This window comes from Ambystoma mexicanum, chromosome 4p (assembly GCF_040938575.1).
Source record: "Ambystoma mexicanum isolate Mex_15411 chromosome 4p, UKY_AmexF1_1, whole genome shotgun sequence".
NCBI lineage: Eukaryota > Metazoa > Chordata > Amphibia > Caudata > Ambystomatidae > Ambystoma > Ambystoma mexicanum.
The window spans coordinates 101,795,558-101,811,848 of record NC_090927.1 but is presented as its reverse complement, the minus strand read 5'-3'; the positions used below and the strand labels follow the sequence as shown (position 1 = coordinate 101,811,848).

General features: G+C 42.7%; 1 protein-coding gene across 2 annotated transcripts in view; it reads right to left on the bottom strand.

Moving 5' to 3' along the window:
* Positions 1-16,291, bottom strand: part of IFT172 (intraflagellar transport 172) — a 1,218,930-nt gene that overhangs the window by 19,123 nt on the left and 1,183,516 nt on the right. For both annotated transcript variants that reach the window (XM_069605452.1, XM_069605451.1), the window contains exon 45: positions 1,044-1,142. In XM_069605452.1, coding sequence (XP_069461553.1) covers positions 1,044-1,142 — 99 coding nt within the window. The remainder of the gene's footprint in view (positions 1-1,043; positions 1,143-16,291) is intronic.

The following is a 16,291-nucleotide window of genomic DNA, read 5'->3' as shown; positions in this document are numbered from 1 at the left end:
TTTTTGCCTCACACACCTGCAACACTTTGAAAATCCGAGTCTATTAGGGCGCACGGTCCAGTACAGTTGGCCAAAACAAAAATACCTTTTCACCATTTTATGCTAAATACTTTGGTTGACAACATTTTAAATAGAAACAGAATATTTAAATTGCATCTGACAATCAGTTTGTTAAATACATTTTGATGTTAACTTCTACCACCACTGCCTCCTTTGCTAAGTTTAAAAGGAAAACAATATACAAAGACACGTTGTATTTATTTTATGCTTGTGTGTTCAGCATGTTTATTGTTTCTTTAATCAGTGTGTGGTAAAATATTTATTTTTTTGATGATGTGCGCGATTTTTTCGTTACTGTGTATAATTCAAGCAAACATACATTTTGAACTACAGCTTATTATTTTCCTAGATTACTTTAGGTCTGACATTATTATTCAGAAAGCTGTCTGTGTCGAGCATTCAGCAAAATGGGCAGAGCGCAGTATTACTTTGAGTACGTCACCAAGTATGGTCCAGAAGTATGTTTAAATGCTCCGACGTGAACAGGGCGCTCAACCTACAATAGCAATTGTTTCTTTCAAGTGTAATGCGAGACACTTCCTGAAACCGTGTCCTTTTGCCCACCCATCCCACCACTAACCCTAAACATGGCGACATAGAGCAGCAACAATGGGAGGAGCCAATGTTGTTTGGATCCAGCGGTGCACAGGGCTGGCACAAGTGAGCCAAATTATTTCTAGCCCTGGTACTTACTTCGGTTTACAAATGAAACCCTGGTGACGGGCATGAGGAGGCTTTGTGGTTTATCCACTTGATACAACTTGGAGTACGGGACTGTAACAACAATGATGTTCGCGGTGACTCTACGATTGGCATGAGGTTTTATACAATGTGGCACAATGCGAGCAAGGTCTCCTCAACGATTTGCAGGGATGTTCTGTCTCATTAATACAGTTTAAAAGGGGGTCGAAGCAGAGGGAATGCAAGCTCCTCCATTAATAGCTGCTCAGACATTAAAGCACAGCAGGGCAGACACTACTTACCGAGACATGCTGTTTAGCTGGGAGTGGCACTTCGAACGGAATATCAGTGTCTTGGAAGTCTGTGTGATCGAGCGCATCAAGACTTCCCTCTTCAATCGCCTAACAGAGGACATAGCAAACAATGTCAATACTATCAGACTTTACAAACAGAAAAAGATATTCACTGATTTGAGGATTTCTGTTTACTATAAAACTAAATATATGTACACTTCCAATTAATGAAATTGATTTATTACGATATAATCTGTTGCAGATTATGATAATGTTAGCAATTCACAAATGTCAAGCAAGGTCTTATAGAATGAGTTACTTGCCTGCAGTAATGTTCTCTCTGGTGAATACAAGAATTCCTCCCACAGATTCCTCATTGTATGAGATGTGCGCCTCATGAACAGTCTGTTCTACAAATACTTCTCAGCCACCTGACTGCTCAGTTTGGAGTATTTCAGGGTTCCCCAGTTTGTATCAGTTGAGTCAGATCCCACTACTGACACCAAATGCAAGGGCGTTGAAGAAGCAAGTTGACACAAAGGTGGTATGGTTTTGGTTATGGACTTATTTCTCTGCGCACCTGTGTGAAGCACCTTGGAAGCACTCGTGCTCGAGCTGCTCCTCTGGATGTGGATTTGGACTTTAACTGCTTTGCAGCAATTGGCATTTGAAACGCTTTTTCGTGCCTTACTACCCGTGGCTCTGGCCCTTTTGGCAGTTACGCATAAAATCTAGCACGTGCGTGCACCTGTGTGAAGCACCTTGGAAACACTGCTTTGCCCGCTCGTGCTGCTCCTCTGGACGTGGATTTGGACTTTAACTGCTTTGCAGCAATTGGTAATTGGACCATCCAGACCACTTACATCATCTATAGTGGACTTTGAACAGTATATAATAGCTTGTACTATTCTAATTCTTTCTGTACTGGCATTTGGAATGCTTTTTCGTGGATTACTACCCATGGCTCCGCCCCTTTTTGCAGTTACGCATAAAATCTAGCACACGTGCGCTCCTGCACGCGTGCACCTGTGTAAAGCACCTTGGAAGCACTGCTTTGCCGCAGGGGCGAACGGGCCACCGGAGTGTGCTGATTAATATAAGCTGTAAACTGATAATCTGTGAGTCCATTGTGGGCGGTATCCGTACTACAAGAGGGTGGGGCACTAAAATAAGAGGAAATAACATATGCTAGCACACATCTATTCCCCTCAAGTCAAGTATGGCGACCATTTAAATACGCCTCAGGCTCCAGTGGTTGAGGGCATTCAAGCCCGAAGGAAATCCTTGCAGAAGGCAATTGTTCTAACGCCAGTGATAGTCAACAAGCGCACACTGGCAAACACTGACATCTGTGACTTTTGTTCCATTCGCCCGGAGTGTATGCCTGTGACACCCATGCAATCTGCTCAAATCGAACAGCAGATGCCTCAACATTGTCATGTAGAGTGCATTAATGACGAGCCTACGCTGCCTTAGGAGCCCCACTTAGCATCATTAATGCTAAATCAACACAAGTGATTTCTGATTTGACAATATTAGGAGCGGTTCATTCCCCTCCGTGAGAGACCGTAGTGGACCCAATTGTCTTAGAGGTAGTGTCAGAGGGCTCGAACTCAAGCCATCTGATTTCAGATATATCAATTCATGCAAGTGTATCTGAATTGTCGCACACTATGAACAAGACCTCCTCTCCTAATTATTATGATAAATGTTCATGGATTCTTCAGTTCAGTCTGTCATATGCTCAACCCACCTTGCGAAGGCGTATGCCATCTCAAATACAATCACCACAAATGCATGCAAATCAGAACACGTTGATGGAAATAACGGCATCAGCGGTTAATAGAACAATCTCAAGCTTATTCAAACTTTTTGAATCCCTTGATGCCAAAATGACGCAACAATCAGCACAAATCCAATTGATCTCCGATTGGATTGCGCGTGAAATGCAATCTAGAAGAAACAATATAATTATACCTGACAAAGCAACATTCTGTCCGACTCGCAAATGACTTCAAAAGAAAGATGCATGCCCTCTGCTCTTCCTCAGTTTGATTGAGTAAGGAGAGGACTGCCTAAATACATCATTGTGGAGCAAAATGGTTCCTTACAATCGATTAACACCACACTGAACCATTTTGACATATTCACTGAAAACGGAATAACATCACAAAAACAGCCTTCCTGGAGGACCAAACCCAAACTGATGCAACAAGAGACACTCAAGAAAAAAAAAATCTAAAAACATGCGCGCACTCAAGTCATCTAGCATTAAGAGCGCCAAACCTTTTATTCGGGCCATCTGTAGAGCATTAAAGAGCCCTACAGAGGCGATAAAGGCAAAGTCATCAGGCAATGAAACAACAGCAAAAAATAAAACACCCTCAATCATTCACGAGGAACAAATTGGCAAACATTCTCTAACACACGAACGCTTTAATGATTTGATTGCGGTCATAGAACAAGATCTTTCAATGCTGCTGGCAAAAACAATACAACCACAAGTAGCAAATCGAGCCACAGTAGAAACAACCAAATTGCAGACCAAAAATGAGCATAACCCTGAGGAAAGAGGTATAGAGATCAAAAAGGCAGTAGATGCATATCTGGCTGAATGTCTTAAAGCTCAGACCGTGACTCTACAGAAAACTGAAGGAGCCCAGTGGGGAGGAACGTCACTGAAACCTCCAATGCAGTGGCGGGATGACACAAGGGTTGATTTACGACCGCCTTACAACTCTCTTGGACAACCACAGATAGGCCACTCGCCACTAACAAGGCAAACAGTGTGACCAATAATGAAGGGTCGATCTGCCGTTCTGCATCCACTAAAGATAAGATCCCACGGTTGCGCATTCATTGACCATGAAATGTCACGCTTTGCTGTATAGTAGATATGATCTTTGCAGATCTAGTATATTGAATATTTTTGCCGAAGTCCCTACATTGGAGGATGTTACCTCCCAGGACATAGACCAAGTCGAAGTCTTGAGTGAGGTGGACCTATCGATTCTGATGCTTTGGATCCTCTCTGGTGTAGTTTTGAATGCAGTGTGGAGAGCGAAGATGGACCTTTTCAGGTTGGGTTTTATTATAGCTCAAAACCCAGAGATCAAACACATATCCAAACTCGAGAATAAAATTGAACAGTCCAGAATACATTGTGAAAATTGTAAACACGCTAGAACGCAACAATGCCTATGCAACAACTCACTAATGTATAACCATCAGTAGAAAAGTCCAAACAACAAATTCAATTGGCTAGCTGGAACACTTGCAATCATCCAAGGAAAATCACATTAACAAATTTGGCATCATAGACCTCCAGGAAACCTGGCTCACGATAACACCAATATGGGATGACCATGACATCGTTTTATTACCAACCAAGCCTTCAATAAGAGGTAGACTAACTTCTGGATTATTAGTAGCCGTCAATAAAAGATCTGGTCTCACTATTCGACCCTGGGCAGCACCTAATAACGTTTTACAAATGGTACAAATAAGCTGTTTTGATCGTAAAATAGCTTTGTTGAATATATATAGCAATCCGGCAGGTATAGCAGATGATAGCTTTTATAAAGCATTAATATCACTGCTAGATGTAATTCCTATGACTGCAAATATATTCACTACTATAATAATGGGAGAACTTAATTTGGAGTGCATTAACACTGGGCCAAAAGCAAGACACTCGGATGCAACGCAATGGATCACGCTCATGGCTGAACGAAATTTCAGAATGGTAAATGGATCATTGATAGGTGATGTTCCACCCCAGAGTACTTGGGGGAGAGGAAATTCACAAAGCATCATTGATTACATTTATATTGATAATCATTTATTCTCTGTAGAAATTGTGCCCCAACTCCAGAGTGACCATAATATGCTTTCATTGACATGGACATGGGATCTCGATCCAAATATCCCAAAAGCTCAATGGTACAAGCTGCTTCTTACCATCAACAATGCCAAAACACGTTGTCATTGGTGTGAAGACAATTTGCAATATTCGAATCAGAAACTGCTTCAGCGCCATCGAAGCAGATTCATCAGGCAATACACAGAAATCTTGGACGAGTTTAAGTGGTCGTTCATGAAAGCCGGATGAATGGCATTTCAACATAAACACTGCTTTGATCCTGAGGTCAAGGTGAGAACAGCCGCTTGGCAGAGAGAAAAGAAATCGGTCATCAAACTGCCGATAGAGGAGAGACTCATAGCTCTAAAATCAGCCAAATGCAAGTATCACAATTGGATCAGAGGAAGAAGAGCATGGATGTTCCAGTGTGATAGTGAAGCCATGCTTGCTTCATTGCATAACAAGAACTCAGCACAAATATAGCATTTATTGAACACCACCAAATACAATATGCAAATTTGTAGTCAAACGAATGGGGCTATGGAACATCAGTGGGTACAACACTATACCACCCTGTATGCTGATGCTGAATTTGATAACATATCTTCAGCTACCATCGGAAACATGGAATTTACATCACTCTGTTGAAATTATAGAAGAACTAATGAAAAAATCAAGTAGCTCAAGGGCAATGGGCCCCCGATGGGCTTAGCAAAGCCATGTTTAAGGCTTAATCTCGTAGTTGGGCTATCATCTTGTATAACATCTTTCGGGACATTGTCATGAAACGCACAATCCCAACTTCGTGGTACACATCAGTGATTGTCCCGATTTTTAAGAAGGGCGATCGTTCATCCCCCACAAACTACAGGCCGATAGCTTTATTGGATGCCCCCGGCAAAGTCTTTGCTGGTTTGGCTCTTCAAGACTTTAATGCATGGTCTGAGGCACACCATCAACGTGATCCAAATCAGACCGGTTTTGTAGCTGGTATGGGGACTAGCATCAATCTTTTATGTCTTAATGCGATCAAGGTGGAAGCCCAATTAATGAATCAACCGATTTATCTCACCTTTGTTTATCTCCATTCGCCATTTGACTCTGTTTAACGAGTCCTGCTCATGTCCAAACTTAAAAAAGCAGGCTGTTCTACTACTCTGTGTGACATAATTTATGCTTTCCATTCCAATGCCTCAGTGCAATAAGAATGACTACGGAGGGGTTACGTTCATCATCAATTCATACATCGAGAGGGCTGAGGCAGGGATGCATCCTTGCCTCAGCCCTCTTCAATCTCTTCGTGTATGAGGTCAGGGAAGCATTTGACAATATCATCTCCGATTCCCCTGAATTAAAGGGAGTATCAATCACAGCATTCTTTTATGCTGATAATTTAGTTCTTCTCTCGAAAAAGCCTGTAGGCCTTCAGAGACGAATGAACGCCCTGGCACAGTACCCAGAGGAACATCAATTGATGATCATTCTCCAAAAGACACAGGTATTGGCATGTTTCTCCAAGAAAGTTATTCAAAGTAATGTGTCGTGGATGATTAATAAAGTTTGCCTCGACGTAGTATCTCAATATACATATTTGGGAATGATTATAGATCAAGAAATGCAGAACAGACGTCATCTACTGCAATTAGAGCGTAAATTAACATCAGCCATATCACAGACAAAATCATAATGCATAAATATGGCAAGTTCTCCTTGAGTCCAGGCATGACAGTATACACAGAAAGTTACACAGGTCCTCTTTTATGACATGGACTCGAGAAGTATGTTGCCAAAAACCTTTTTTGATAAATTCGAGGTCAAATTCTGGAGACAGATCAAAAGATCAAAGGCCGGGAACCACTGGGCACTCTGAAATTTGGAGAACAGAATGTCTTGAGCCCTTACCCTGGATTGCGAACTCTTTCCCAAGGATGTATGCAGTACAGCCACAATGAACTGGAGCTTTTGTGAAGGTGTCAAATGGGACTTCTTGTAATTGAGGGAGAAGCCCAGTCTGTGAAGATAGTGGCAGGTGATGTTGAGATGATCCAGGACTTATTCGGGAGAATGCGCCCTGATCACCCAATCGTCCAGGTAGAGGTAGACGTGAATCCCCCCTCTCCTAAGACTCACTGCCACCACCTCCATCAGCTTGGTGAAAACCCTCGAGGCGGAGGTCAGCCCGAAAAACAGAACTCTAAACTGATAATGAGAACTGCCAACAGCGAACCTCGGGTACTTTCTGTGCTTGAGTTGAATTGGCAAATGAAAATAAGCAATCTGAATGTCCAATGACACCATCCATTCTTGGAGTTGGAGGGCTTGAAGGATCTGAGAAAGTTTGACCATCTTGAATTTGTCATTCCTGAGGAACTTGTTCAAGTATCTCAAGTCCAAGATGGGTCTTAGTCCTCCATCCTTCTTGGGTATTAGGAAATATGGAGCGTACCCATCCCTTGTTCCTCTCCGCAACAGACACTGGTTCCACTGGTTCTAGAATGCCTGTCTCTAGTAGTTTTAAAATTTCCTGCACAGGGAGCAGATCTGGAACCCTCAAAGAGTGGCTCCCCGGTGGATGGCTCTGAGGTCTCTCGATGAAGGGGAGGCAGTGGCATTGGGCTATGGTTTTCAATGCTCAAGCATCCAAAGTAATGTCTCGCCATTCTTTCAGATGCTGCGACAGTCTGCCTCCCATTGGCGTCCCATGACTCAAGACCGCAGAGGTTTTGAGGTGGCGGATGCAGTGGCAATTGGTAAGGATGCCCCTGCTTGAGCGGGCTTTGCACCTCTCTCTCGTCCACCATGAGGGAATCTTCTATGGCATCTTTGACCAGCCATTCCTCTCGCTCTTTCAACTGAGGAGTAGTAGCGAAAGATCGACCTCTCCAAGGCTGTCCGCTGGGGCGAAAGGGCTGAGGTTACCTAATTACGGCACCCAAGTATTTGGCTCCTGCCTTCAAGGTCTGTAACTTCTCAAGGCTTTCATCAGCCTTGTTGCCAAAAATGTGAGACCCTCCAAAATGCATGTTAAGGAGTCTGGACTGCACATCCGGCACAAATCCCGACTTCTTCAACCACAGAAATCTGCGTATTACGGTTGTTGCCATGGCTCTGCTGATGCTCTCAGCAGAATCCAGACCCAACTGAAGAGACTCGCACATGGCTTCTTTGCCGTCTCTAACAATAGTCAAGAATCCATCTGTTTCCTCCCCCTCGGGAATGTGCTTGGCCGCCATGGAAATACAATCCCATAGGGCGAGTGAGAAATTTGCTAAGGCACATGTGGAGTTGGCTGATTTAAGAGCCATGCTCCCTGGAGAAAAACCCTTCCTTGCCCATGCATCTACTCTCTTGTCATCCATATCTGGAGTGATAGTTGGATAAGCTGCCTGCTTTGAAGTTGCGGTAGCTGCCTGTACCACCAAACCTTCTGGAGTGGGGTGTTTTGATAAGTAGTTGGGGTCACTACTAGATGGGCAGTATTTACTAGTCAGGTTTTTGTTTACTGCCGGATTAGACTCTGGCGTTTCCCAATTTCCCACCAACCTTTTTTGGAGCGATGTGAAATGGTAAAATGGGATCCATTTGGGACCCTTATTAAGGAAGTATGTTAGATCATCCTGCTCAAAGGGGAAGGTAGGTCTACTCCACCTCAAGAAGTCTACAATTTTAGACATTAATTGTCTATATGATGCATCTTCATGCTCCCTAGCTTCAGGTCTACCAAATTCTAGCTCTGGTGAGGTGTCTACCCTACTGGCCGTTTGCAAATTGTCATTAAGATCTTTTATTCTAGACTCATCTGAAATAAAACTCTCAGGCACATTTGGTGTACCATATTGAAGGCCAAATGGCGCATTATTATCTGATGGCTCATTTTCCTCATACATTGAGGTGAGAGATTTGAAGTAATCCTTCCTTGGTAAAGGAATATATGTCTTGTCTGGAATAGGCATCAAATGATTAAGAAATTGTGAGCTCGACGCACGAGAAGAAATCTTTACTGAAATCTTTTTCGGCTTCAATGGTGTTAAAGGTGCCATTGTGTAGAAGGTGCGGCTGGCGTCAATGGCGAAGCCGGCGTCCATGCGCAACTGGCGTCCATGGCGCAGCTGGCGTTGGAGTCGACAACCTCGATCTCGACCTATGCTTCAATTTACAGCTGAAAGGATCCTTCGATGATTTGTCATTGCATCAAGGCCTTGACGGCTCTCGGTGAGGATCTGGCCTTCGTCCCGGGCTTAAGGGCACACAGGATTTGGCTCAAACCCTTTGAAAGGTCCCAAACGATGTCTTCCTGCAGGAGCAGATGCTAAATCCTCCAGTCCCCCTAATCTGGTTTCCTCAGCAGTTAATCTTAAAAACAGCTACTGAACTGACGAGGCCGGGGGAAAGGGGAAGTGGATAAAACAACAAACGGTCAGGTGCCCTTCTACAGCCTTCTACTCCAGGTCCGCTCTGTCTCTGGCTTGATGCAACTGCAAATCAAACAGCTTGATTATACACTTTGCACATCTAACTCATACCTTAATGTTTACCTCTAATCCCCAACCTCACCCGACTACCTTTGCGCATAGGTAGGAGGTCCTCTTCGTTAGGATTTGACAGACTGCTCTTCTGCTCACCTAGAGCTGAGCTACGAATTGCCAAAGTTCTATTGTTGCTTAAATTCACTTTAAAAAATAACTCTTCTCTTGTAAGCTGGCAGCTCTATTCAAGAGTTCCAATTTACTGGAAAATTAATTCTGAATTGAGAGGTTTTTAAAGCTTGTGGCAAACACACCTTTCTTTGTCTTCCATGTCTTTTCTTTTCTTGTCTTTTTGCAAAGTCTTTTAATACAGTTTTTATATTTGAAAGAACTGAACAATATTTAATAACTAAAGTTTATAAACTTGAAGACTCCTAAAAGAATCTCCCTATGTTTCGATTTTCAGATCAGTGTCCTTCTCCCTCAATGAGCCGTGGCGCTTCATGAAATGACTTGGATGTTAAAGAATGAAACTCTTCTAATTTTTACACAACATACCTGTATAGCGCTAGTATTTGACAAGGTAACTATGTATTTTCTCGGAACGAAACACCGGGAAATCAACCGATTGTCACCAGCAAGGCCAGGGCTCACACGCAGTCGTAATGGTCTTCCTGCAGATGCGGTACGACGTAAGGTGCTATACTCTAATGTGAGTGAAGCTAATAACGTTTGGGCGCACGAAGGAAAAGACCTTTCAAGCTCAGTCTTTTTGAATAACCTTTTATTTACACACGCGCAAGTCTATCTGCATTTAGATACGCACTCCAACCTCTGACTGCTTCAAGGTATGCACGCAACTAATAATAAGACCCTTTGCTGAGCGGTCTTTGGATAATTTAAACAAACTACTGCTTACATGTTATTATACGCACATGAGGTTTAACAGCTGCGTGATACTCATGCAAGGCCTCCAAATGCAAGTTGACGCGCGCAAGTCTTAAATAGCTAATCTTGACACATGGTCGCAACACAGCTGAATAAACAGTCTTAAATTTCAATCCTTAAGCTCTGCCAAAGTACTATTTCTTAAGTAAATTTGCTTTGTAAACATAACGCTGAACCTCATTAAACTATATTCTTTTCTTTGCTGTAGAAATACATATTCATTATAACATTTTCCAAGCTGGCACTTCTCTTTGATATTATTTCTCCTCTGCTACACACTGGTAACACTGGACAACTGTCATCTTCTCTTAGACGTCAAGTATTTGGGAGCTCACTGTAGTTACATCCTCTCAGGTCTCAGGCTTGAATGAATGGCAGTTGGGAACCTGCTCAAGGTTCCAAACTACCTCACAGGACTCCCAGCCAATAACTGCTGACCTGCTGCCTCACCATCTTGCATAGGGACAGGATTAGGTGTCTCTAATAGTAGTTAAGGTAAACCTGAATCATGACTCCTGTACATAAACCCAATATCTGGAAACAGACAAAAGTAAGGGAACCTGACACCCTTTCCTTACCAGCTTTAGAAGGCGCGGTAGGAGCATGGCTTGCCGAGGGTTTTTGTGTATCAAATATTTTTAGCATTTCTGACCTAAATGCTTCCCATTCGGCAGGTGTGGAGGCCTTTGTGGGGCAAGATACCCTCTCAGGGGAAGAGTCTGACGACGAAGTCGAAAAGGCGACCTGTGGTGCAGGACCTACCTCCCAGCCCCCTTGCTTGTTCATATAAATCACTGCTGTGGTATTGGCTGTATAAATCAACATCCCGTGTTTCTAAAACAACCAAAGCTTTAATTCCCAAGAGAATGGATTTCAGTTCCAAGTAATTTGTGTGTTGCTGGGACTCCTCCAACCCTAGATATTGTGGATCACACAGCAGTCCATCAGAGAGGATTCTGCAGAAAGACTGCTCATAGGGGAGGCCGAGAGAAGGGCACGCTGACAGTGACACTGGCTTTGTCAATCCGCCAGAGGAGCTCTGGGAGTAAAGTTGATGAAATCAGAGTGTGTTCCGTTTGAGTCTGAGAGTCCAAAGACCAACGAGAAGCTTGTTGAAGTTAAGTCAATCTTGTGTGCATCTTGGCATGGGGAACTACCAGGATACAAGAAACCAACAGGCCAAGCAACCATTGGAGCTTGATTGCAGGACGCCACATGCCCCCTCAGATTTATTTGCAAGTTTGAGAAACATCCAGTATTCTTTCAATTGGTGGGGTTAGGGGGAGGCCCTATAGAGTCCACAGTTTCCTAAAAGAATCTCCCTATGTTTCGATTTTCAGATCAGTGTCCTTCTCCCTCAATGAGCCGTGGCGCTTCATGAAATGACTTGGATGTTAAAGAATGAAACTCTTCTAATTTTTACACAACATACCTGTATAGCGCTAGTATTTGACAAGGTAACTATGTATTTTCTCGGAACGAAACACCGGGAAATCAACTGATTGTCACCAGCAAGGCCAGGGCTCACACGCAGTCGTATTGGTCTTCCTGCAGATGCGGTACGACGTAAGGTGCTATACTCTAATGTGAGTGAAGCTAATAACGTTTGGGCGCACGAAGGAAAAGACCTTTCAAGCTCAGCCTTTTTGAATAACCTTTTATTTACACACGCGCAAGTCTATCTGCATTTAGATACGCACTTTAACCTCTGACTGCTTCAAGGTATGCACGCAACTAATAATAAGACCCTTTGCTGAGCGGTCTTTGGATAATTTAAACAAACTACTGCTTACATGTTATTATACGCACATGAGGTTTAACAGCTGCGTGATACTCATGCAAGGCCTCCAAATGCAAGTTGACGCGCGCAAGTCTTAAATAGCTAATCTGGACACATGCTCGCAACACAGCTGAATAAACAGTCTTAAATTTCAATCCTTAAGCTCTGCCAAAGTACTCTTTCTTAAGTAAATTTGCTTTGTAAACATAACGCTGAACCTCATTAAACTATATTCTTTTCTTTGCTGTAGAAATACATATTCATTATAACATTTTCCAAGCTGGCACTTCTCTTTGATATTATTTCTCCTCTGCTACACACTGGTAACACTGGACAACTGTCATCTTCTCTTAGACTTCAAGTATTTGGGAGCTCACTGTAGTTACATCCTCTCAGGTCTCAGGCTTGAATGAATGGCAGTTGGGAACCTGCTCAAGGTTCCAAACTACCTCACAGGACTCCCAGCCAATCACTGCTGACCTGCTGCCTCACCATCTTGCATAGGGACAGGATTAGGTGTCTCTAATAGTAGTTAAGGTAAACCTGAATCATGACTCCTGTACCTAAACCCAATATCTGGAAACAGACAAAAGTAAGGGAACCTGACACCCTTTCCTTACCAGCTTTAGAAGGCGCGGTAGGAGCATGGCTTGCCGAGGGTTTTTGTGTATCAAATATTTTTAGCATTTCTGACCTAAATGCTTCCCATTCGGCAGGTGTGGAGACCTTTGTGGGGCAAGATACCCTCTCAGGGGAAGTGTCTGACGACGAAGTCGAAAAGGCGACCTGTGGTGCAGGACCTACCTCCCAGCCCCCTTGCTTGTTCATATAAATCACTGCTGCGGTATTGGCTGTATAAATCAACATCACGTGTTTCTAAAACAACCAAAGCTTTAATTCCCAAGAGAATGGATTTCAGTTCCAAGTAATTTGTGTGTTGCTGGGACTCCTCCAACCCTACATATTGTGGATCACACAGCAGTCCATCAGAGAGGATTCTGCAGAAAGACGGTGTCCAGTCATAATATCGAATGCAATATTTTCGAAAGTCAAAATGTGGAAAATAAAAATGTCGAAAATAAAAATGTCGAATTACAAAAATGTCGAATTTGTTTTCGATATTTTTTCGAATTAATGGTTAAATAAATAATTAATTAATTATAGTTTATAAAACATAATTTTTTTAAATGGTTAAAGGTATATCCATGGTGGGTGGGGGGGATGGGGAGGAGGGGGGGGGGTTGGGTAGGGGTTTGGGATGGGTTTTTTTTAATAATTAACTATTTAATTAATGTTTTATTAAATACTTTTTTTAAAAAATTAAAGGTATATCCATGGGGGGTGTTGGGGGGGGATGGGGAGGAGTGGAGGGTTGGGGTAGGGGTTTGGGATGGGGGGTTTGGGGGGGGACCCCCCCAATAAAAAACGTTAGTATGTGTGACATTTTACATAGTTATTTTAACATTGGTTTTTCGATTTTTTTTCGACATTTTATTTTCGAATTAATGACTTTTTCTATTATATGTATGTGTTTTCGACATTTTTTAATTCGACATTTTTTTTCGATATTATGACTATAAACCAGAAAGACTGCTCATAGGGGAGGCCGAGAGAAGGGCACGCTGACAGTGACACTGGCTTTGTCAATCCGCCAGAGGAGCTCTGGGAGTAAAGTTGATGAAATCAGAGTGTGCTCCGTTTGAGTCTGAGAGTCCAAAGACCAATGAGAAGCTTGTTGAAGTTAAGTCAATCTCGTGTGCATCTTGGCATGGGGAACTACCAGGATACAAGAAACCAACAGGCCAAGCAACCATTGGAGCTTGATTGCAGGACGCCACATGCCCCCTCAGAATTCTTTGCAAGTTTAAGAAACATCCAGTATTCTTTCAATTGGTGGGGTTAGGGGGAGGCCCTATAGAGTCCACAGTCCCAATGTCACTGTCAGGTTCCAGAGTAAATAGACAGGTAATAAACATCATTATGTTATTTTATTTATGTTAGCACCATCATTTTATTTATTTGAGGTTCATGTTTTATTATTTGTCACTCTCATTCTTGGATTGGTTTGGGCCTTAACTTCTGTTTTCAGAATGCGGGAGGGAACCCAAGCCAAGATGAAGGGCAGAAACAGGAGTCTTGATTGGGTGACAGGACGACAATGGTCAGATCCCAACATTCTAAACTGCCTTTCATTTTAGAAACCTTCTGAGCAAGTCATGTTTTTTGTTCCCTCTTAAATCTGAGACTTAAGATTCATTTTGAACGACATTTGAAACTTGAAGAATTCATCTTAATTCAAGATTCAGAGCTATAGAAAAGAACTTCAGTAAAGAAAAGAAGAAGATTTTGTTATGAGCCCTTCACTACAAAGTCAGAAAACCAAGTACCATTTTGGAGAAATTTAAATTCTTGTGCTGCGCTTTAGTCAAAAACAATCTGTTTTAAACTAACTGTAAATTCCTTTGCCAAATCCTCTGGGAAGTTAGGGGTTAACTTTTCAGAATCACGTAAGGTGAATGGAAGTTGACGAGCACGCGCATGACTGTTCTTGTTTTTGAAGAGATAGGAAAGCGTACGCGTGAGCCTATTTTCATGCCTTTGCTTACACCTCAGAGTCTTCTCGTCGAGTGCCGGTCGAAACTGAAGGCAGTGCGGTATCGCGCTCGGCAAATTTTCGTTTGAAGGAAGGCATCCAGTCAACGGTGAACCACGGGCACTTCGTAACAGGAAGGTGAGATGAGAAACTTCCTTTTCTGTTTCGGAAGATCGTTGGAATGAGGTAAGCTTGCGCACGTCTGTTTTTTCATTGCGGCGCGCTGTTTTTTCCTGAGTTTTGAGAGCACAGTGGGCCTCATTACAACCCAGGCGTTAAGGGTTTAACAGCGCCATTTTAACGCCTGCTAAAATGCAAGGCGCTAACCCGCCTTGGTGCTATTTACGGCACCGTAATTTACGGTGCCGTAATTAGCACCTTCCCCACTCCCATTATGCCCTATGGGGCAAAAATGGGAATGGGGAAATGTAAATGGGGAATGGGGATTTACCGCCCCACTCACCTTGGAATGGGGCGGTAAATCCGCCATCCACCATGGTGTAAACACAGTTTACACCATGGTGGTAAAGTAGGGAACTTACCGCCTGGGTTGTAATGAGGCCCAGTGTTTTCTATGGAGCTGATGTTTGTTTCCAGCTTCCTGTAATGCCAGTTCGCTGTGACTGAAGGTAGTGCCTGTACAAGCTATTGAATTTAAATAAAATGCAATATAGATAGGTTTGAAGGAGGCGAAGGCACAGCACAATAGCAACATTGAAGAGACCAATGTTCTCCAATTAAGGATAGTTTTGGGAGAAAACTGTGTAGGGTGAGACATAACTCATCCAAGGCAACGTACTCCACTCAGTAAAAGTGGTTGGGGAAGAAATGCATCACATCGTAGAGAATTCATTTCTAAGTTGAATGGAACATTCCCTCAATCTCCAATTAGGTGTTTTCAGGTTATGAGTTATGGCACACATTGAACCACACATTGAACCCCAATAAGGAGGGTTCACTACAAACCTCTTTGAACACTCACAAAGTTGTCAGAGGAAGATTCAAGTGAGTTTTAACCCTGTGAACTCATTCTTTGCTTGCTGCATTTTTTAACCTAAATTGAAGTGGGAGTCAAAAAACTTTCATCTTGTGAGATAGAGTGAACCCATTGGAACTCCATGTGCTTTAGTCAAAATTGGGTTCTGGTGTCAAGTCAGCATTTTGAGTAGGATTTAATTTAGAGTGCTATAAGAACTCAATTACAAACAAACACATTTCCTCTGGGCATATGCAGAGGAATTTCAGGTAAAGAGTTTATGATGTTTATTAAATATTAGTGTTTTCATAAAAAAGGTTAAGTACATTAAATGTTGTATAAACTTCTCATCTATGCAGAGACCGGATGATGATTGAAGATCCAGTGTCTGAGTTTGTTATTTTCTCCAATTCCCCCTTTCCCCCATGGTGTCTCAAACTTAGCTGTTTAGTTCAGTTGAGAGCGCTACATCTTAGTGGGAATGTGGGGCTCAGCAACTCCTGCGTTGGATTGAAGATTGGATCTGACAGTCACTCATTGTAGTGACTGACGTTATCCTAGTCCATAATCCCCTTTCCTCCATACTGTATGGGCGGTTACATACAGAGAAGGGAACCATTTTGCCTCACAAA